Below are 24,982 nucleotides of genomic sequence, written 5' to 3'. Positions count from 1 at the left end.
ATTAATTGTGCACATCTGTACGGTCTCATGTTTAACGTAACTACGAGTATGTATGTACTTATGTACCAAAATTATGAAGTCGGTACCTAGGGTAATAGGGTGCTAGTTTTGCTACGTGCTACGCCGAAACATGCCTGCATACTACAATGGGCCTGATGCTATTTAATTTCCAAATACACAAAAAATAATACCTACTAAATGGAAAAAGACAAATAAATTATATAATTATGTTAGATATAAAATGATATCTCTCTATCTATATAATTATAATAACCTACCTTTACTTTTAAGATAGGTATAGACCGCGACAAGTAAGTTGAACCAAAAATTATGGTCAACTGCTTATGTACAATGGAGAATGTTACTAGGTACGCAAAATCATTCGTTACATTTTAGAGCTTTTATATATACAGATACACTAGCTTTTGTTTTATTTAAAAATACCAAATAGTTATGATTTTACATGCATTCAAATTTCGCATAAATATTGACACTCGCTAACGGCCGCGATATTGTATGTGACGTCATCACACCACATTTGCTCACCTGTTATAGGCAATTTCGTACTTCTGTCTTACCTACTGACGAACTAATGGTTAAAATTGATTTTTTTTTATTTGTGTTGAAAAGCCCGTTTATCGAGGAAGGCTATAAGCAACATAACATCACGCTAAAATCAATAGGAGCAAAGCAAAGATCAAAAATGTGGCCAAAACGGGGAAGATAATGTTCGGTCGTCGGCTAGTCTTCCTAATATACAATGCGAAAGATCATTCCCACGAAAATTCGAAAACCACTTGACGTACAAAGATGAAATTCGGCAGGGAGGTAGTCTATAGTTAGTAGGTATCTGCTAATAATGGGTTTTGCGATAGGGACAGATGAAAGAGGTCTAGAGGTTCGCAACAAAAAAGAATTTTCCAATTCTAACCATTAGTTCGTCAGTAGGTAAGGCAGAAGTACGAAATTGCCTATAACGGGCGAGCAAATGTTGTATGATGATGTCACGGCTTTAAACGCGAGCACATCACCGCACGCTCACTTTAAAATTCTATATCTCGGGAATTAATTAACGTATCGGAATAATTCTTTCACGAGTATTTATATATTTTCAATTTAAAAATAATTGGGTAGGTACTTGACTACCTTTCAATATATTGATTTGATTCGGTAAAATTAAATCAATATTACTAATAAATAACTGTCGTCACTGTCGTCAAGAAGTTGCTAATGCTATGGGTACTCGTCTGTACGTCGCTAACATACGAAAATGTGTTTTTGCGCTTAAGTTATGTCAACTTATAGGCCGCGTACCATACCTACCTATAAATTGAAGGTAGGTTCTAATATCTAGCTTAAGTTAAACCTGTAAACATATGAAAATGAGTCACGATGCTACTCACGGGCCATTGATGTAAATTTTAATTATATTAGGCAACATACAATTTAATTCATGTTAAATAATTTGTTAAGCTCATAAACTTATGTTGAACAGTCTTTGTGCGATTAATAAATTTAAAAAATACCTAACTATTGTTAAATCTCTCTACGGAGCGCTACTGTTTTTCTTTTTTTCTGTAGCTTGTCTCGCGAACGCTTCTGTAGCGATTTCCCGCGCGTTCGCAGCGCCCCAAGCGGTCTTGCCCGTAACTACTATGCGTCAGCCGTCATTTGTAATTTTGTAATTTTGTAGGCTAGCTACAGCTAGATTGTTGTGTGTGGTTTTCGTTTCGTGTTTGTTTCAAAAAAAATATTTTCAATATTGAATAATAACAAGTGGCCTAAGGATATTTCATACAAAAAGTTTGATAAGGTAAGTGTTGTGTAATGTTAATATATTATTATTGGTTATGTAATGTACAAATTACAAAGCCATTAAAAACTTTTGATGATAGCATTATATTATTGTCTTATTTCGTTTGATTGGCTTATTAAAGACGGTCTAATGGCTGAGATCCACGTCCAAATACTTTGTAAAATTAAATCTGGTCCAGATTATGTTACTAATTTTACTGTTTGTTTCGTATGCGATATCATTATAACCTCAAAGCAATATTTTACTAGCATATTGATCGAAAGTGTACGAAGAACTTCATTTATTTTACATTTTAATAAAGTTGCTCGTTTGTATTTAACCCACTATAGTCATTTTTCAATGATTTAATAGTATATTCTATTCATAGACAAAACAATATTTAGGCGGGAAACTAGCAATATGCTACAGCAAGTCAATCATTCGCGTACATTGAACTAGATTTTTTTTTATTGTACGTTTTTACATTTGCTTGCCCGTACTTTTTAACCGACTTCGATTTAATTGGTATTTTTCTTTCTAATCTTATAACAACTTAATGTATTCTTATTTCAGGGTTTTTATTTGAAACAACATTATGAGGCAAACTTCAAATGAGAAATCAAAAAAAAAAAATTCTAAATCAGATGACGATGATAATGTGAGATACAAAATAAACACGAAAATTTTCAACAGCATAACAAAACCACTTAAACCTACTAGAAATAGTATTAAATTTATCAATGACGATGACAATGTTAGATACAAACTACCAAATCTACCAACAGAGAAACCCAAGCCGGTGGAAAGAAAGCCAAAGCCAAAACCCAAAATTAAAGTCAACTTCTGGAGTAATAGACAAACTAACAAGACAACCAGACCAGAGGTTGGCAAAGATATTAGTCGAAGACACACTATAGGCATTGACAAGATTGTTGTTAAGCCTAAAACATCAGCAGTTAAAGTGCGTAAACGGGTTTCTTTCCTTCCGTCCCCTTTATTCTCAGATAACCATATACCCATGGTGACTGTGCCGGATGATTTGACAATACAATTAAATGAAGAAGAAGCAAATGACCTTGCCGAGGACCTTAATCTAGGTAATGAGCAATTAGCAGAGAAATCTAAAGAAAACTCTGTCATAACAGGTAGGCAAACAAGCCAGACTAGTCCTAAGGCCAGCCAGAGAGGTGCTAAACGTAAACACAATTCACAAGACTCGGACAGAAGCCAAGGTAATAATGATAATGAATTGGAATTTTTCTCTAAATATGTTGTTCAAAAGCTAAGGAGAATGGAGACAAACCAACGAATCTATTCTGAAAATTTAATTAACACTGTCCTTATGTTGGGACAACTAGCTAAGTTGAATCAGAAATGTAAAATTTCTGAAGCATAAGTTATATTATCGTCAATCTATTTTAGGCCTCCATCCTTATAGGAGAGGGAATATAGAGCTTAGACTCACCACACTGGCCCCATGGGAGTTGGTGGGTTTACAATGATAATGTTAAATTCATTATGGACCACTATCAAATATTAATGACAATTACTGGAACCAACAGCGAAACATGCTCTCTAAGCTCAGACCAATTATTCTATAGGACATGCCTTGCTAGGCATTACTTTCTGTTAAAGTATATGATCAATGATCTAATGCGACAATAAAAACTGTGTGGTTTCATAGTAGTAATCGTGTTTGTCTGTTAAAGAGCTCCGTAAAAACACCTTTTTGTGTAATTGAATGATGTAAAAAACTGACAAAAACTTCTAGATTAGTATAAAATATATACCACATCTAAGCTCATTTTTCTCAGAAAATGACAGACAATTTTCTTTGTGAATTTTGGTGCTGGCCCTTCTATAATGGTCCGAGTCTGATGCATGGGGTGTTAACACCGATTATTATATTGATATGTTGTATACCTTAAAATATTATGCTTCAGAAATTTTAGATTAAATATTTATTGATTATATTTACACATTTATTTAGTTTGTAACTAGAATAACTACTTGTATTTATTGTAAATGAAAATATTAACTCTTACAAGTACTTTATATTCTAGACAAAGGTACAGTTCAGACTATATTGTAATTTTATAATTATTATTGCATTCATCATCATCCACCATCATCGTCATCATTAACAGCCGATGGTTTTCCACTGCTAGACATAGGTCTCTTTCATGGACTTCTAAACACCAGTCTCGAGGTGCCAACATCAAGATGCTTGAAACTTTAATTTTATGACACTTTTAAGACATTTTGCCATCACAGGCAACAGTGTATGTTGTCAGCAATCTGTGAACTGAAGTGGCAATGGGCAGGCCACATAGTTTGAAGCCAATGAACATTGGGGTCCCAAGGTGCTTAAATGGCGATCCCACACTGGAAAATGCAGTGTCTTATTGAATTACAAATTAAAAATTGTCAATAAAATCTTGAAAAACATCTATTTTAGGGTACCTCCACTACATGTAAAGTGGGGATAAATTTTTCATTTACTCATTTATCTTATAGTGTAGAATATGGGTGGGAAGGGTTTTTAAACATCCGAGGAGTCAGCAAATACTATTTTTCGATTCAGGATCTGGAGTCAAGAGTCAAGTGTCTACAGAACCCTACACTGTGCGTGTACCGTCATGCATTTGGCCTAATTATTATGAAAGATGAACTTTTATATAAGCACATTACAATACATCTGAGATGCAGTTATATAATGAAGATGTTATTGACTGGCAAATTGTAGGTGAAATTCCTAACCAGAACCTGATGGTTCTGTTTAGCCTGTACATCAAGTACAGGCTAGATGCTAGTGACTTAAGACTAGTGTGTCGAAAACCTTACAAAGAGCCTATTTCCTGGAGTGCGTAACTAATAATGATGATGATGATGATGATCAATTCTGTACAATGTGTGAGTCAAATGTTCACTTGTCAATTAATATAAAGCAGATGTCTAAGGTAAAGTAGTCTGAACTGCTATGATGTATACTGACCAGTGGTATATCCAAGCCAGGGTAGCTAGGGCTCTATGTATAAATGAAGTGTGTGCCACTTATACCAATATTTTTGTACATAATTAGTTAAGTATATGTATTATGTGATTAGAAATTTATAGGTTTAACCACTAAACCATGGTTTGTCTTGGCTCTTAAGATTTCAGATATTATTAATTATTATTGATCATGTGTATTATACAGGGTGTCCCGAAATTAATGGATATAAAATGCAAATAATAGATACACCACCTAATTATCTAAAACTAATTTGAATTGTTTTCCAAAAATCTCTATGGTGACCAAGTTATATTTTTTTTTCGGATTGTTCAAATTTTTAATGTAATTAAAATTTTAAAGATCTGATTTTTTTATTGCGAATTAAATTATCAATGTACTATAATAATACTTTTATAAATAATGTTTTATTTGTTTTGTAGAAGAAGCTTTGAATGCAATAATTATTTTTCTTTAAGATGACCCGATTTAATAAAATTGTTCTATTATTTTAAAACTTACAAAACAATATAACTTGGTCAGCCTAGGGATTTTTGGAAAACTATTCAAACTAGTTTTAGATACTTAGGTGGTGTATCTATCATTTGCGTATTAACCATTAATTATTATGGAACACCCTGTATAATGAAAGGTGTGTCACAATTTTATGAACTTCATAAATTTAACCATGTTAAGATTTGGATTGTTGCATTATTTAACAGAGTAATTTAATATTATTATTATAAAAATATAATATTGTTGTTAAACTGAAACTTACGTCATAGTTCAGTGCATAGACAGAGAAAGTAATAGCATCTGTTGGTTCCTCAACAGGACAGCATGTGTGTAGTCTATAAATCTAAATTAATTGTGGTGTTGTAGAAGGTAATCTCTGGATTTACTAAATAATAATAATTTCTTTAATTCAGGTTATACGCCCATTTTAAATATACAGATATACAAAAAACAGTTAAATAATAAATCTACAGTAAAGTATACATACATACAAACCTAATAATATAAATATTAATTAATTAGGTACAATAAAACATTTCCGAGTTTGAAAAATCTTTTATCACTAGAAAGCCACGTTATTTGTAAGCGTCAGGCTATTTTAGCCCCATATTTTCACGGGAACGGGAACTACGGGGCTAGTAACTAATTTGACATTTGGTGTCAGTATGCATGAAGTTTTTGGGACCCAAATTTGATATTCAGTACTACATTTTATAATTGTACGAAAAAATAAAACAGAATTGTAGTGAGCTTACAAATTGCAGTCTCAACCTATTATTATAAGCAACTCGTTTTACCAAAATTATAATATATTGGTCAAAAAACGTTTTAGTACATTGTGTTGTGATGTGACAATTGTATCAAAATCGAATATCTTCAGACTGCCGAAGGTATGTTAATCAGTTGTCTATTTCATTCTCTGTCTATGGTTTCAAGTTCATGGTTATTTTTGATAAATCATAGTAAATATTTTATGGATTCCTACTCCTTTTAAGTAAATGCAAGTTGATTTTTCACTATAAATACCTGTTAGAATTCACACTTTCTGTGATCTTTGCAAGGTTTAATAGAAATAATAATAATATTTTAATAAGTATAACAATAAAATGCCAATTCCAATAAAAATAATTATTTAGTATAAGCTAGATTTTTGTTACATAATAAGCGCACAATTAAAGTACACTAATTGTTATTTTGTTATTTTAGGGGCAATTTTTTATTGGAAAACGATTTTAATTAATTTCGACCAATGAAAATTTGCCCTAACATTAATAATTGTTTTATGAACATATCAATTGTATGAATATATTGAACCATCTTTAGTAAAAATATAATAATTTTCATAAGATTCTTATATGTATGTATAAACATAATTGCATCGCTTCGAAGGCATGACAATACATTATTTTTGAAGTCGATTTAAAAGACATTTAATTTCATAATTTCTAATTACTTAATTATTATTATTATGTTGAAAAGTTCCGGTTATGTTACTTTTTTTTTATATTACATGTTTATTATATTTGGGCAATATTGCTGGCTCAATCGTGGAACGAGTGTGCGTTTTTTTTTCTATTTTTGAATATTTTGTACTGTTGTAGTTGACTGCCTTATTATACATAATAATAATATATAAAATTTATAACTAATTTCTTTTTTATTTACTTTTACCCTTTATTACTCAGTAGGTTAGAACAATAAGGGTAGGACATTAAACCTATATTCTCATCATCATCGTATATTAACGGCCCAGTACAGGTTCAGGCTTCCCTCACGAGACGGGATTATGAACCTTAGACCCACTACGCCGCTCAAATGCGGGCTGGCGAGCTTAGGATGATAATGTTAAGATAATGGGTGAAACGTACTCTGTGGCACGGAGTGCACCTACAAGACTTGTTGACTACGGAACCCTAAAAAGATCATTATTTCACAGCTCGGTCCAAAGGCCTAGCACAATAAATAGACAAAAAATCGACCAATGCCGACGGAGTTGTTTCAGACTATCAAAAGAGATATCGGTATTTTCGGTTGCGCCGCTATTGAAAGCAATTCTTTTTTTTTTATTCTTTATCACTTATCTTTATATTAGGTGAGATTGTAGTCAAGGACTTAACTTCAATCTCACCTAATTGTATGATGGAATTTAAGATAGATGCGGTGGTAATTAGCCACGGCCGAAGCCTCCCACCAGCCAAAATATGTTTATTTCTCGTCAAGAGATTAGTATATAATATGTCGTTAGTCATTTGTAAGAACCTCAGCGCTCTTAAACTTCCTTCAAACTCGTGATCCGAAATCACATAATTAGGCTAACTATAAACTACTAGACTACCAAGCCGGTTGTCCATCTAAGTCCTAAGGTGTAGTCTGTCTTAAGTCCTAAAATATAGTCTATCTTAAGTCCTAAAGAGTAGTCTACCCTAGTCCTAAAGAGTAGTCCATCTAAGTCATAAAGTGTAGTCCATCTACCTAATTCCTTAAGTGTAGGCAGCAACGATAAACATCTCTGATTTTTAACATTACGCAAGCAAACCTGAAAAACGTGACTGTAGGTAAAAAAGAAAACGTGTCGCATGTTAATTCACGGTCCAACGCCTCCATTTACTCATCGACAGGTGAGTAGGTACTTCCAACTCGGGGGTCGCAATCAGAACTTGTTTTCCTGTTTATTCCATAGGCTGGCATGTGACAAAAAATGAGAGGTATAGGTACTTAGCCTGCGATAACTTTTTGGGGTTCCGTATCAACAATACCCCGTTGGTTTAGTAGTTAGTCTTGTGGCTTGGGATCACGAGGTCCTGGGTCGGAATAAGAAGTACTGAGCTTTTGTAAGCCCAGTAGATATGACCTCTGCCTTCGATTCGGAGGGCGTAGGTTCGGATACGGTCCAGGGCAGGCACTTCTATCTTTTCAGTTATGTTTGATTTATTAATTTTGACGGCCTCCGTGGCGCAGTGGTATGCGCGGTGGATTTACAAAACGGAGGTCCTGGGTACGATCCCCAGCTGGGCAGATTGCGATTTTCTTAATTGGTCCAGATCTGGCTGGTGGGAGTTTTTAAAATAATTGTATTTTGTTTATTACTCCCAACTTTTCAGTTGTGTGCATTTTAAGCGTGAGTAAATAACGTGAGGAAACCTTCATACCAGAGAATTCTCAATTCTCTGCGTTGTGAAGTCTGCCAATCCGCATTGGGCCAGCGTGGTGGACTATTGGCCTAATCCCTCTCATTCTGAGAGGAGACTCGAGCTCAGCAGTGAGACGAATATGGTTTGATAATGATGAATGATGATGAGGCTACTTTCTATCCCGTAAAAATCCTTGACTTACGAGTACCTACTTCGAATTTGAGAAGTCGCTGGCGTCCGCTAGTAAATACCTAGATACTTTTAAAACATAGTTAAATAGATATGTAACTACTAGACACTGTTACAAAGATGAGTATATGGGCATCTGTTTACAATATAATGTAGGTAACATATTACCTACCCGTCTTATCTAATACGAGTATCTACAGTAGTTCCATCGTTAACGATTATTATTATCATCTGCCACATTAATGGACCCTAGAGAATATTAACACGTCAAACTACGTCCCAACTCATCTTGAGGGCCTATTAATAACCCTATATTGAAATATTAAGTCAGTATTTATTAAATAAGTAGCATAGGTTATCGCATTCATAATTATATCAATTTCGGCATTTTGTTTCACTCAATTAACTAAGGATTCGTACTAGATACCGTTTATCCAAAAATTGGGCTGAATAAAATAATTATTATCTAGAAAGTTATCGAAAGAAATGTTTGGTATACGAGTAAATCTGATTTTCTGAGAATAAAACCACAAATGAGATATAAAAGTGATTTGTCGGAATGAGTATATTCACGGGCGAAAAGATCGTGTTGTTGGCAATCGGTTGCCGGGAAACGTCGGAGGCAAAGGGAAACTACATCCGCCCGGCTCAGTCGAACGCCGCCCGCCCCCGGCTTCGGGCTAACCGCTTTCTCCGCTATGGTCCCCTAGTACTTTTAACTAGACTTCGTGTTTTGTGGTGTCCGTTTTAATTAAAAAAAAATAAAAGTGAGTGTTGCCAAGTGGTTAAACAAACTTTTCCCTTTTTCATCTTCATTTCATTTTTAGTGGCGCTCTTTTTTACATTCAAAAAATATTTTGACAACGTGAATCAACTCAATTAATTTTGCATAAACGTGTTGTTTTGAAAGCTAATTGGTCGTTAGGAACTTTTATAAATCTACGCTGAAAATATTACGATATTTTTTTAACTTTTGATACAAAAATGGACATAGTTCATCGTTTGCATTATTTGGTATTGTCACAAAAGTCTGATCTGATGACTATGGAACGGGAACAGAGGATGCGTATGCGACGACAATCAAGTCTTCCAGATTATAGCAAAGCGAACAAAACGAGACAACGTCTTGAACAGGCATATTTTAATGATGTAAGTTCAAGGTTCATTGCTTTAACATACCCACCTAAATATTAACTGGGCTGACTTTCAGTCGGTGTTTTTTGTGAGGTCATGATTCGGTGGTTTTCTAGTAAAATTGCTATTTATTCAAAATCACAATTCATTTATTAAATGAAGGCTACAAGCGACAAGTTTGACTAAGTACTTATTTGTAAAGACTCTTCGGTTCGAAAGGTATGTTCTGCAGAGAAGAGCCAGCAAGAAACTTAACAGTTGCTCTTTTTATTAATAAAATCATTCATAGGTACATATCATTAGGTACAATCCTCATTATATCATTACAATTTTTTCATTTTGTTCTTCCTGTCTTAAAGTGGAAGCTGATCCAATGGCCTCCAAGTATCTCTAGGTATCATTAAGAATTTCATCAATTTGTGTAGTAACCTCGACTAAAGTACCTCGAGTAATTTTTTTTAACACATTGCTTGGACTTATGCATTGGTACGACTAGGCCCATGTGGGTCTAGAGCACCTTGTTAGAGAAAAGTACACCCAACTCTACAAAAGCTTTTTCGTCTTTGGGGACATACTGATCTACCGCCAGCGTTATGGTGATACTTTCTTGTATAATTACATACTTATTGTCTAAACTTAATGATAACCTTACCCAACCTTATGAAGGGTTCCTTATTAGTTCCATCAGGTATGCAAAATAGTAAGAAACTTATAGGAGATACCTCTTAACGACTAAGAGCCTGCGATAACCAAACGTACCTCAATTTATGAAGTCTGAAAGTTTGTAACCACCAAGTGCCGTGCCCTCCATATATGCAAATGTGCACAGCTTATGTTCTGGGGATGAGGACTCATTGTATACCCGCATTGGAGGACGAATTTTTGATTTTGTGCAATTTGTACGTATAGTGCTTACCCTAGTTGAAAACCATGTGCACGCCACTACCATACCATACCATATTATAGATACCCAATTATTGAGTTTAGAAGGCTCGCGTTCGAGATGTAGGTACGAGAGGGCATTTATTGTATCTAACTCTTATTAATCTAATAACATGTTTTCTAACAAAAGAGGTCATGACAAACAACCCCTTACCTTAATAAGAACAATTTGAACCTAATCGTCTCAGTAATGGTTTCTTTAATCACGAAATACATGACTTACCTACGTAGTTACTTACTTAGAATTCATAGTTCAAAATGGCTACTAATATTCACCTGTGCTGTCGAAACTTGCCGGTATTAAGCCTCTAAGACTTTCGTATTTCAGTTCACCCTCTATATCCTTGAACTAATGAGGTTTCTAGATTATTTGCTTAACTTGGAAAATCACACGTCTACAGAAATCGTATAATATACATAAATAAATTAAATTAATAGATAAATAGACACATTTTGATTTTTGGATAGAAAAACTGCTGATTATATATCTATACTTATAATTAATCTGTAGAGAGGTCAATTCTGTACATGAAATATATTTTCAAAATAACTATCAGGGGGTGATTAGTGATCGACACAGATGCCAAACATGCAGTCACTAAAATTTTTGTTTGTTGTCTGTCTTTCTGTCTGTCTGTCTGTCTTTCTATCTGTCTGTATGTTCGTTATAGAAACAAAAACTACTCGATGGATTTTAACGAAACTTGGTACAATTATTATTCTTCATACTCCTGGGCAGGTTATAGTATACTTTTCATCACGCTACGATCATGAGTGTCGAATTCTCGCATAGATATTTAAATTCGACACTCAGCGGATGAACGATCTCCTGGGGGCGCCCCTACAACGTCTACAAATTCCGCTGCAAAACATCTAACAATCTAATAAAGCTTCCAACGTTGTTCTTACTTTATGATACTGAAGACTCGTTAAGTGGATTTACCGACTCGGCCGCTGAAACCTCAGCTAACTTGCAGTGCAATAAATCATATCGGTGTACGTAACTAAATGAAATGGTCGTACTCGTATGTTGTGAAATATTTATTCAAGAAATATATTTCTAGTGACTTTTGATAGAATAAAACAGAAACTTTACAAACCAAGCTTTTAAAACTGACAATTATTTTAACCTATGTTCTATTCCATTCGTGACATAATATAAGAATTAAACAATATATTTTTCATTATTTTACTGGTGTTTGTTGAGTGAATAAATCGATCAACTCCTAGAAATAAATTTATCTCATTACATCAAAAGGACTCACGATGATTAGTCGCCCTGGATCTTCCAATTCCCAGGTAATACTTATACCAGATTTGACTTTTCTAGGTTTTAGAACAACATAGTAATATTAAATCATATAATAATTGAAACGTTCCATTCTAATTCTCTTGTTCTTTTTAGTAGTTAATCATTTTTTCATTTAAGCTTTCAACATTAATCTAATAACGTAGATAGTAACTAGACATATAATACTCGTATTGTATTTTTGTAATTCGAAAGACTTGGGAATACGTTTTTCTTTTTCAATGTAGACAGGTAATTTTTTTACTAATTTAAAAATTAAAATAAAGTACAGTTGCTTTGGTGTTCTAAAGTGAAATAGACCCAGTTTTCGTTACATTTAAAAAAATATATATATAAAAAAATACAATCATAAAAATTAAATTTATTATCATCCTTTAGTTTAATTATAATTTAGTTAAAAATGTTTTTTTTTTTTAAGTAAGTGATGATGGAGTAAGATGGAAGCGGGCTAACTTGTTAGGAGGAGGATGAAAATCCACACCCCTTTCGGTTTCTACACGACATCGTACGCTAAATCGCTTGGCGGTACGTCTTTGTCGGTAGGGTGGTAACTAGCCACGGCCGAAGCCTCCCACCAGCCAGACCTGGACCAATTAAGAAAACCTCAATCGGCCCAGCCGGGGATCGAACCCAGGACCTCCGTCTTGTAAATCCACCGCGCATACCACTGCGCCACGGAGGCCGTCAAATTAATAACCGTAATGCCGTAATGCCGTTTTTAATAAAACATACAAGAATTGCTCTACGTAACTTCATGGCACTAATAGTAATCTAGGTAGAAAGATGGAAATATCAATATAAATTGGTAAATAACCGAATATAATATGGGTACCGGATTTTCCATAGAGCTCAAACATGTCCTCTTTAGTTTTGCAAACTGGAAATGTACGTACAGCTGTTCCTTGAAACGTGATATTGTTTATCTTGATTCAATTAACAAGGACTCCAACGAGACTCGACGATAAAAGCTTTCGCCTGCGGATACAAAAGCTTAATAAACATGTCTCAAACGGTGAAGGAAAAACATCGTAAGGAAACCTGCATACCTGAGAATTTTCTTTATTCTCTAAGTGTGTGAAGTCTGCCAATCCGCATTGGGCCAGTGTGGTGGTGTATATTAGAATAACCCCTCTCTTACTGAGGGGAGATTCGTGCTCAGCGGTGAGCCGGGGGTTGTTAACTTGTAATGATGAGATATGCCCAAGTAGAGCTGAGTTTCCGTTATTGCCTAAGCGTTATAGCATTCCGGTATGCAGCGTATATTAAAATCTATACTTATAACACGAATTCTGTACATTTTGTACATTCTTTACATTGAAGATATTTTGAAATTTTTTATTGGGGGGCATTATATAATCGATACTGAAGCTATATATATATATATTTTCGATTTCTTTGTCCGTCTGTACGTTTTTTTTTGTTATTCGGGCATCACGTTAAAACTACTGAATGAATTCAAATTAAACTTGGCACGGTTTAAGACCATAATACGGAGAAGGTTAATAAAATAAGAAGAGGAGATATGGAAAGTCCTTCATTTTTAGAGTTACAGTTTGATGGCATGGCATACAATTTTTTCAAACTCGAAAGTGGTGAAATACGGCTTGAAAGTGTACATTGATTTCCACGCGGACGAAGTTGCGGGCGTCCGCTAGTAAGTAAATAAACTTGTACCTACTTCTTCCAAGTTAACATCGTTAGACAGTATCGTCGCGTAACATCAAGTGATCGCAGTCAATGACTAACTTGCAGCGGCGAAGGATGGAATTTTAACGAAGATAAGCCGTCCCAAAAAAAAGGAAATTCATATCGCATGATACATCTATAGGTATACATAATCATTACGATAATGAATATGTATGTATGGGTTTTTAAAAGGTAACCCGTCGGGAATCGGCTTGTATAGGACTCTTCGCCGCTGCTAACTTTTCATTCAAAAAGAAAAAAGCTTATCCATAAGTCCTACTACAGATTCATTATGTAGGTATGATTCAATAGAACCTGAAGTCGATTTTAGACAGCGAGCAAATTGCTCCCAATTTTAACAGTAACCACAAACAAACATCACTGTTATTTGTTCGCATCTTTCTATTATGTGTTTATTCTTTACTCGCCAACTTATTTCCATATAAATAACTTTTGTCTGAGTGCACAAATAGCACAAATAGTGAAAACTCGTTCAATCTTTGTTCTATTTGTTTTCGTTTGGTGACAAAGTAATATTTTCATTATTGTTATCCACTTCTCCTTGGGGTCTCGGTCTCGGGAGTAATCTGTAACGTTGAGAGGCAAAATATTAAATGTGAACTGTGAAATTTTTAAAGAAATAAAGAAGTGAAATCAGTAATAAATCAATTGATCTCATTTGTTATGCGATCTCTGTATAACCACATAATACATACTCGTATGTAAAGTCAGCCACTGATGATCAAGTAAGCTCACTCACTGATCGTGTGTTGGTCGCGATCGGCATGATGTCATGAACATCGCGACCAACACACGATCAGATTTAATGGACGTCGAATCGTTAGCGCTGCAGGCATGTGGGCTTATCGGATGGTCAGTGGCTAGCATTACAACTATGGTAAAACGTACCTACGTAGATAGTATGTTGTCGGACCTGGGTGACGTTGTCGCAGGGGTTCGTCGGCTTTTCGCGGATGATAGCAAAATAAATAAATTATTATCTATTCATGAAGAATTCCGCAAATTAACACCTGCTTCTATCCAATATTTACAAGAGTCGTGATAGCCCAGTGGGTATGACCTCTGACTCCGATGACGGAGGGTGTAGGGTTGAATCCGGTCCGGGCCATGCACCTCCAGAGAATTAAGAAAGGTCTTAGGTATAGGTTTCATCCTATCACTAATATTCAATTTCTTAAAATGCACATAACTGAAATGTTGGAGGTGTATGTCCCGAACCGGATTCGAACCTACGCCCTCCGAAGCAAAGGTCATATCCACTGTGCTATCACGACTCTTTAAATAGAAGAAGAACACCGATATCTATTAAAAAATATTACTTACTATGATATTATACTAAGATTGATTAACAACCAGAGATTAGGTACCTACTTTTAATTAATTAACTTAAGCGTTGGTCTAAGTACAGCGTTTATGCTTAATTGCAGTATTCCGTATTTTCTAAAGAGAACTCGTGTTAGTCAAACGTTTTAACAAATAGACCCATTTCTCTACAATGAAGTGGTCAGTTGTAACTCGAGAAATAAAAGAAGGCTAAACAAAAAAGGTCTCTTTTCATTCCCACTGGAAAGCTTATATTATACAGAAGCAAAAAATATAAACCAGAAGTATCCAAGCAGTTTTATATTTAACTATATGTACAATTTGTCTTATTTTAACTATTGAAGATACAGAATAGTTCTGTATAAATAGCGTTTTTCTAATTCATGTATCATAGATGATTTACGCAGCGAAGGCAATTTTTACGTTTTTGCGACAATTTTTATTAACGCTCTGCTCTATTGGTCGTAGCGACGCTATTTAGCCTAGGAGCCTTCCTTGATAAATGGACTATCGAACACAAAAATAAACTATTCAATTCGAACTAAAAGTTTATACTTAATACTAAAAATAAATAGCATGCGAAATCTAAAATGTTTTAATTTAAACCAGTAAACCGAACTATGGAACAGATGTTTCATTTATACTAAAAAAATCCTTTTCAATGGCTATAGACCTAATCTGCCATCAGACAATGACAATGGTCGAAACTTTATACGCAGTTGGGAGTTAAAAAGGAATAGAATTGCAGATAACCCCTTACCTCCGGCTATTCAACGTAGATAAGATTTATTAAGAGGCTTTATACTGCGGGCCTTTATTTGCGCTTGACACGAATCGCGATCCTGTTCGTGAAGTTGTTAGAAATCGTTTCTTTTCGCTTTCATTCTAATTTCGTTAATCCATCTACCAACCTACTTTATGAATTAATTAATGAACATGCAAACAGATTTATAATAACAACAAATATAATGGTAACTACATTTTTATTTACTTTTAGGTCAGCGTTTTGTGGGAGTGATAATCTATACTAATATTATAAAGCTGAATTGTTAGTTTGTTTATTTGCTTGATCGTGCTAATCTCAGGAACTACTGGTCCGGTTTGAAAAACTCTGTCAATGTTAGATAGTCCATTTATCGAGGCAAGCTATAGACTGTTTCATCCCCGTATTCCTACAGGAATGGGAACCACGCGGGTAAAACCACGCGACGTCAGCTAGTGTCAAGTTTACAGCCATAATCACTATCAGATGTTAATGATAATGACCGAGACCGACGGCTTAACGTGCTCTCCGAGGCAGGGCAGTAACACCACCAACTTCCTAACTGAGAATATTTAAACAGATAATATGTTAGAAAAAAGAAAAGCTCTGTAGGAGTATCCCATAACCCAATTAGGGACCTCGTGAAGCCACATAAACTACTGGAACACTGAGTCTTATTTTGTAAAACTCAGTTTCGTCTAAAAATTAATTTCTGTAATTACAAACACGACTATGGATTGTCAGACTGAATAATAAAAACTATTGTTTTCCTTCTATTGGTGAGAGAGAAGAGATTACTATAATACAATTTTAATTATAATACGTACACGTGCCTTAATCAATTATAATAAATTTAGCTAAGAATTATAAAAGAATCTTTGGATTTGATTAATCACATAATTCATACACGTAGTGGCTCAAGACCTACTTTTTACCTAATCCATCTTCTAGTTCACGAATGGCATTTAATTCTTGTACACATAAATATATTGTGAGTTGTATTGTATTCTCTTATCAAAGAACTACTGTCCGAAACGGGAAGTGGGGGTCACGCTATGGTGTAGGCTCGAGGTCAGTCCGTAGTGAACTAAATTCAAAGAAATATGCCATGACTTATCACGACTTGGAGGAAATGAGGCTAACGCCAGCCACACACGTTCAAGCAAGTCTGCAGTGCGTTTAGGGATATGGGCAGTAAAAATATATGGAAACCTTACTTATAACGATATTTCGATATTTGTTTTACTGCCCACATCGTTAAACGCGCTGCAGACTTAACAGTATGCTTGACAGTGCGTGGCCTGTGTTACAGCGAGTGCCGTTTACGAGTAATTTTCCGCGGTCTTCCGTGAATATTGTGACACTGCAAGGCAAGGATATATAAGGACTCGTATGTATTATGAAAGCTCAGAGGGCCTAGTGGCAGTTTGATACTGTTACTATCGCGTTAACGTAAACGCGAATTTCTAAGGAATTGAAATCTGGTGGCACTACTGTACAACTGTGCCAATTCCATATAAATTCGCGTTTACGTCAACGCGATAGTAACAGTATGAAAATATTGAAAACTCCCACTAAGCACACTGGAGGAGTATTTAAAACTATATATTATTATTTTTTTTTTATAAAAAGCATACTTTGCTTTGCCCCCTTGTCAGAGGTAAAAGTGTTAAGCATCACTTGTGTTTTATCGGCAACCATCATGCAAGTATATCTTTCAGAGCGAAACATACGAGCCATCCTTTGCAACAATAACAAAAATGTCGATAGCACTTCCCCAACAGAGATTTGTCTCAAAGAGTACTTACTACTTACTACTAGACTTACTACTTACTACTAGACTTACTACTTACTACTAGACTTAGTACTTATTACTAAGTTTACTGGTTTAGGTACTAGAGTACGCCGATGCAATATTTTATTAATATTAAGTTTAGCGAATATATTTTTATTGAGGAAGCATCTTTATCAATATTATCAACCCATATTCGGTTTACTGCAGAGCTCGAGTCTCCTCTCAGAATTAGAGGGGTTAGGCCAACAGTCCACCATGCTGGCCCAATGCGGATTGGCAGACTTCACACACCCAAAGAATTGTGAAAATTCTCAAGTATGCAGGTTTCCTTACGATGTTTTCCTTCACCGTTTGAGACACGTGATATTCAATTTCATACAATGCACACAACTGAAAAGTTGGTGGAGGTGCATGCCTCGGACCGTATTCGAACCCACACTCTCTGGAATCGGAGGCAGAGGTCATATCCACTGGGCTATCACGTCTCTCGGCAATTAAAGAATAATTACTAAAAAAACTCTTTCTGACATTGTAAAATAATACGTTGTTGCGTATTAAGACCAACAAGTTAAGATAAATTACTTTCACGCATTGTACGATAATTCTGAATGTGAGCAAAATTGAAGATGAGAAGCTATTCTGACATTTGGGATTATTCAGTTATTCAAGTTTTGTGTGACATTTTCATTAATTTATTTGTGCGATGTTATTATAATCAAGTAATACAAAAATAAGTACGAAACAAACATAAAATTATTCTTATTTTCTCCCAAATCTATTACTTATCATAATACCAGTTTTGATTGTAATGTAGAGTCTATTCCTTGGGGATATCCCGCTGGAGTTAAGGTCTAATGTTTACTGCGTAATATGTCTTATAAATGGAAAAATATGTTTTTCTTTTGTATGGAAAAGTTGCTATTTTTGTGCTACAAAATAACCACATGTAGCAGTGGATAATTGTTTCTATTTATTTTATTAATTTCCTAGTTGGTTACTGAACCTTCTTAGCTTAGGCTGTTTTTAACCGACTTCAAAAAAGAGGAGGTTCTCAATTCGGCCGGTATTTTTTTTTTATGTATGTACACCGATTACTCAAAGACGCCTGGACCGATTTCAAAAATTCTTTTTTTGTTTTGTTGCTTCAGATAACGGTCCAGTCTCTGTAGCCAAGTGGCACGTCGATTCTCTTTCTACGATTGCAAATGCTTCGAAATTCGAAATCATTAACAACCCATATTCGGCTCACTGCTGAGCTCGAGTCTCCTCTCAGAATGAGAGGGGTTAGGCCAATAGTCCACCACGCTGGCCCAATGCAGATTGGCAGACTTCACACACGCAGAGAATTAAGAAAATTCTCTGTTATGCAGATATCCTATAGCATATGTGTTAATCCTATAGCATATGTGTTAATCCAAAGTAAAATCTATTTCCATTCCGAATTTTAGACAAATCGCTTCAGTAGTCACTACTACTGAAGCGATTTGGCTGATTTGGCGATAAAGAGTAACAAACATCCAAACAAACATCCAAACATCCATACAAACTTTTTCATCCTACTAATAGTTTATAATATTAGTAGGATGTACAGGGTTGACCTCTCTACTCATTATTATAACTATAGAAGATTTATTTACAAGCATTAAACGCGTTACAACAGCATTCTTTATCTTATGTGACTATCGAGTATATCGATGTCCTCTTATTCCAAGGCCGTGATCTTCAGTGGCTGTTTAAAATCTGAAGTGATTGATATGCACTCTTCGCGGAGGTTCTCAGTATCAGTACCTTATTAAAATTTAAATTTTGTTTAAAGTTTAATGCAGTCACATTTAGAGCGTACATAATTAAGGTTAGGATATTTGGTGCTACCATATGTTTGTGTGTGCTACATACCAAATTCTTGAGTGATGTGATAGCCCAGTGGCTATAGTGGATATAGTACAGTGGATGACTTCTGCCTTCGATTGCATGCACCTCCAATTTATGAGTTATGTGCATTTTAAGAAATAACATATCACGTGTCACAAACGGTGAAGGAAAAACATCGTGAGGAAACAGGCACCTGCATACATGAGAATTTTGTTAATTCTCTACGTGTGTGAGACTCTTTCTCAACAGTGAGCCGAATATGGGTTGTTAATGATAATGATGATAACTAATACTTTCCAAACCACTGTGATGTAAACTTCATAATTGCGTACCTACCGGCTTTATTATGGGAACAGTTTACCATCGAGTATTGTGTTTCTGTCTTGACTAAATCGGATTCTCCCTCTAGATTTCAAGATCCGTTAGGTTAGAGATCGCCCTCTGGATCTTTTCCCTTCGACCAGGCCCTGCACTATAAACCGATCAATTGAACCCTGATTTCCGTAGATGTGGTCAAAGAACTTCAATATATGTAAAAGCATAGTCGAAAACTCTTTAATTCGTTGAGCATGGAAATGTTGGTTCTGAACGCCGTTAAATATTTTTTTTTAATTATTATATTTATTTAGACGTATGTTGGAACAACCTCACAATCTCAAAAAAGTGACTCTACCAATTTCTGGTTAGTTTTAATTAGGTCACAATAATTATGGTCATACCTCTATGGTTAGCCAAAATTCAAGGATAAACTTTTAGACGGGTCAAAAGCAATTTTTGGTATCTGGATAGATTTCTGGTATAAAAATTAGTGATCACTTCTTGTAAACCTTTTTATTGTTTTCAAGAAAATCAATAGCTACTGCCACTGGGGCGGGTACGCTTGAGAGGTTTCTATCAATATTGTGCCAATACATGACCCAGTGGAATTAGATTTAATCTGCAGACACAATAATGTTAACACGCGTGAATATCGCTGCACTAGTTAATCGGATATATACACTATAGAGAGATTTGTAGAATTCGCATTAGTTAGACGTACCAAGATCCCCAAGACTGTGATGGACCTGCCAATGCATAGCTTTAAGCAATGTGTATAAACATTTACTTAGTCGAGGTTACTGCACTATTGATGAGTTCCTTAAAGTTAAAGGCGCTTGGAGGCCATTGGATCAGCTTCCATCTTCACACAGAAAGTAAAACTATAAGAAATTGTAATGTTGTCATCAATTGTAAATTATAATACTGTATGGTTAAATTTAAAAAGAGCAACTGTTGAGTATTTATCCGGTTTCTTCTCAGCAGAACCAGCCTTCCGAACCGGTGGTAGAATCTTTACAAATAGTCAACTGACGTATCAAAAGTGCTTGTAAACTGAGCCTACTTGAAATAAATGAATTTTGAATTTTTGAATTTCAAGGGCGTTGAACATGAGATACAATTATTTTTGTTACCTATACACAAAACAATTACTGATTTTTTTGTTGACTAGTTAGGCCTTGATTGCGATTCAATACATGACCCAGTGGAATTAGATTTAATTTGCAGACAATAATGTTAACACGCGTGAATATCGCTGCACTAGTTAATCGGATCTACAAGTATACACTATAGAGATTTGTAGCATTTGCATTAGTTAGCCGTAACAAGGGTGTTGAACATTATCCGTATCGAGATACAATTATGTTTGTTACCTGTACACAATACAATCTACGGATTAGTGGTACTGATTTCTTTTATTGACTAATTAGTCCTTGCTGCGATCTCAGATGTTAAGAGACGAGGTCAATGGCGGGCCAATCCATATCAGAAAATCACGATCGAACTGAACTTAGAAAAAAAATTTAATAAAAAAATACAACCGACTTCAAAAACATAAAACGTACCAACTAAACTAAAAAGCGAAAAATAAGATCATATTACGTTCTACCTGCTGATCACTTTGAAAGCGGAGCTAAACCGGTGATGTATTAATTCAAGCCATGTAAGAATATCATAAAGATTAAGGTTAACAGTTTTACAGTTAGTGTTCTTTCATGTGGCTCTTTCAGAATCGAATTAAATTCTCAGCTCACAAGCTCAGCAGGCCCTCTAATCCTTACTAGAAAATCGCAATTAAATAAATTAAATTAAAAAATTTCGAAAATCGAAAATGAGCTGATGAATTTTTACTTGATAAAACCTAACCACTCCGTACCATCTAAGGAAGTGGGCCCATTTTTTGCAGGGCCCTTGGTGACCTAGCTACGCCACTGGACTTAATATGTGCCGTGTTAGATAGTACTAATTAATATCCTATTATGTAATCAATATCAGTCTGTGACATGTCTTGGGTTACGTTGGTAACTAATAGAAACACAGCTATAACCAAACTTGTCATATAGCTATAAAGCACTATAGCACATGTTGAACCCGTCTGAAAATTAATTGTCTTGGAGAATGGTATCTGCAAAATATACATAACTAGCGTACGCTCGCGACTGTGTTCGCGTGATTTCCTGTTTCTTTTTAATCAAAATATTTTTTAAAGCAACCATGGATTTTTCCGGGTTAAAAAGTAGCCTATGTTCTGCTCCAAATTCTCATTTATCACCATCGAAATTAATCTAAATCTGTTTAACCGTGTATGGTGAAAGACAGACAAACCTATTTTCGTATATTTTATTCACTTACAATAATTTTAGTATGGATATTTTATTTTTCGAAAAATCTTACACCTACTTTGACTAGATACCTAAGCCTAATACAAAACGAATTTCTACTATTGAAAACTTTGGATCTTATTAAAGAAGTTGGATTTTTCTTATATTTTTTTATTTAGAAAATCCTCCATTTTCAATGAAACATGATTAGTTTTAAGAAATTGTAATAATTAATTTCGGGCTTCCACTCTCCAGTAAGGTTTGTTATTGACAACACTCACTTGAACTCGACGGGTTTTTAAAGGGTATTTAGGTTTTCCAGAACATAATTCAATGAAAATTTTTGTGGGTAACACAAATAAAGTTTATTATAATTAAATCATTTAAAATGATTTTTTTGCTTTTTAGTTTATTTTTGATTTTCAAGTCAGTTTAATTTTTTAGTTAAAAATATTTTATTTTCCTGTTTTAGTGTGTCCTAGCATAGTGAGCGAAAGTGCCACAGTGGGACAATTTCGTTATTTTCATTTTAAAACAAAATCATTGAACCGATTTCAAGAAAATTAAATGGAACAAACCTGGAAGTATACTCTTTCAAACAAAAAAAAAGAATTTTCAAAATTGATTAAGAAATGACGAAGTTATGAGGTAACAGACATTAAAATAAATAAATGAACATACGTCGAATAGCGTCGAATTGAGAAATTCCTCTGTTTTTTGAAGTCGGTTACAAACATTAGCTACCTTTATACTATATACTAATTTATTTACATATGCTATATTCTATATATACTAACTTTTGTTTTCTCACGTAAGGGGCGCCTGTAGTCCGGACTACTAGTAATAGTCCGGTAGCTACGCCCCTGAGTACGAGGTACGTGCTCACCTGCGACCGCATTGAACAGGTCATTAGAAGAAGTGGCTCTCAGTGGAGTGCGACTCTAACAAGCTGTTACATAAGTTATTGTTTCCAGTGCCAAAAGCCATTTCTTCCAACTGTAATTAAGGAAAACTCGAAACCAACAAGAGATAAATTATTAGACTAAGAGGCTGTGATGGCTAAACCTTCCTCTTTTTATAAAAGCTGATAGGAGACCGACCATTTTGGGCCCTGCACGCAGAAATAAATAAAACGAGAAATCCTTTATTTTATCAATTCATATATTATTAATAAATCAATACACATTGGATATATTTTTTGAAATGTGTGTCTTTTGTTGAAACCGTACATTTTTGATGCAGGTATTCTATTATCTTAAATATACAACAGTCAATCAAACTGATATTATTATTTTATTATTTAATAAATGACACTAATTTGAACATTGTAACTTAGACCAGGTGTCATGAGAATGAGAATGTCAACAGAATGCGCTCTTTAATTGTGCACACTCAATACGTGTGCACAATTGAAGACCGCATTCTGTTTACGGTTTTGAACTCAGAAAAGCATACAGATTACGATCTGCATGTCAAAGTCAAAGTCAAAATTCATTTATTTCAATTAGGCTTAGTTTACAAGCACTTTTGAAAGGTCAAGATTATGTCATAATGTAATTTAATTTAATGGTGGTAATAAGAAAACTTAAAACTAAAGTTACGAGGGTTCCAAACGCGCCTTGGTCCGAGAACAGCCCACAACAAACTCAGCCAAGGTTTTTTTTTTGTTTACCACCATTTTACAAACTTATTTAAAACTAAGCACACAGTCGTATATTACAGTTTAACGCCAAGCTTTTTTATGATTATTATAATCATTAACACTATAATAAGCCTTCCCCAAAAGCTTGCGTTTAATAAACACTTTGAACTTTTTGAGAGGCATTCCAGTAGCTTCATGTGGTAGTTTATTATAAAAACGTATGCAACTGCCATGTCGCCAGGAGGTCCATTGGTCCATTATTTTGTTATTCCCTTTGGTGTCGAGTATAGTCACAGCGCCTGGTCTAACTCATCATTCATAAAATTTGGGCCCAACAATGTATAAAAAATTCATCACAGATCATGCTTCTATCGTATGTAAGTGGGGTAGCTAATTATGTAGTTTGGACTATGGTTGCTGGGGGTAGCACGTTTCAATGATTCAGACACTCAACCATCGCAGTATAAAGTGTATTATTTTATATTTTTCTCGTCGTTTAAGTCGATTATAGCCCCAGACACCAAACACTTGGCTTCATGACAACTCTTTGGTAGATACCCTTAAAGTTTCATCTTAATTAGTATTTGTCGAAGGATTGCGAAGCTAAGCAATGAGGGGATATCTACATAATCTTTCATATTATGCCGAGGAAATTATAAAAAATACACATTATTCATAGAAAGTTGAGGTCTAGATCATTGAAACCTCTATGCTACCTCCCAAAGTAACCACGGTCCAAACACCATAACAGGCAACCGTACTTACCTATCCTCATTTTATAAAAACTGACAAACTTTCAGCTTTTATAAAATGAGGATGGTCTAGCAATTACAGGCCCGTTTTATAACGCCATTCGTTTTAATACTTGAGTCCAGTGGCGTCAGATACTTCTCTTGATAAACGTTTGCTGAAAGAAATGTAAACGCGCAAAGTTTCAGAGGCTTAAGAAATAAAAAGGCATGTAAATGACTTAATTTGCATCACACTGTTTGGGGGCTGGGAATAAAAACGGCCATTATTTATGCCCCAACGGTAAGGCATCGCTCTTCTTATGTTTACTTTAGAGAGCTTAAGCACCTGTCTGCCCTTTTCTTTCGAACGAAATAAGTACTTAACTTACATACCTTCTGATCTATTTAATATTTACTGAGAAATAATTACTTAAGGTAACTTATCTTATTAACTATACAAATCATGCCCGTGGGTGGTGGCAAGAATACTGGCTGCATTTCC

General features: G+C 34.8%; 2 protein-coding genes across 8 annotated transcripts in view; both read left to right on the top strand.

Annotated features, from left to right (window-relative positions):
• LOC112043704 (uncharacterized) overlaps positions 1-24,982 on the top strand; it is a 231,573-nt gene that overhangs the window by 172,713 nt on the left and 33,878 nt on the right. The gene's annotated exons all lie outside the window — the stretch shown is intronic.
• Positions 1,661-6,952, top strand: LOC112043706 (uncharacterized). Its single transcript, XM_024079228.2, has 2 exons — positions 1,661-1,813; positions 2,369-6,952. The coding sequence occupies exon 2, from the start codon at positions 2,391-2,393 to the stop codon at positions 3,189-3,191; it is 801 nt and encodes a 266-aa protein (XP_023934996.1). The 5' UTR covers positions 1,661-1,813; positions 2,369-2,390; the 3' UTR covers positions 3,192-6,952.

Source organism: Bicyclus anynana, chromosome 7, assembly GCF_947172395.1.
Source record: "Bicyclus anynana chromosome 7, ilBicAnyn1.1, whole genome shotgun sequence".
Classification (NCBI taxonomy): Eukaryota; Metazoa; Arthropoda; class Insecta; order Lepidoptera; family Nymphalidae; genus Bicyclus; species Bicyclus anynana.
Note: the sequence above shows the minus strand (reverse complement) of the source record. Positions and strands in the feature narration are given on the sequence as shown.

Coding starts and splice junctions, on each gene's coding strand:
- LOC112043706 (XM_024079228.2), top strand. CDS start 2,391: ATGAGGCAAACTTCAAATGAGAAATCAAAAAAAAAAAATTCTAAATCA.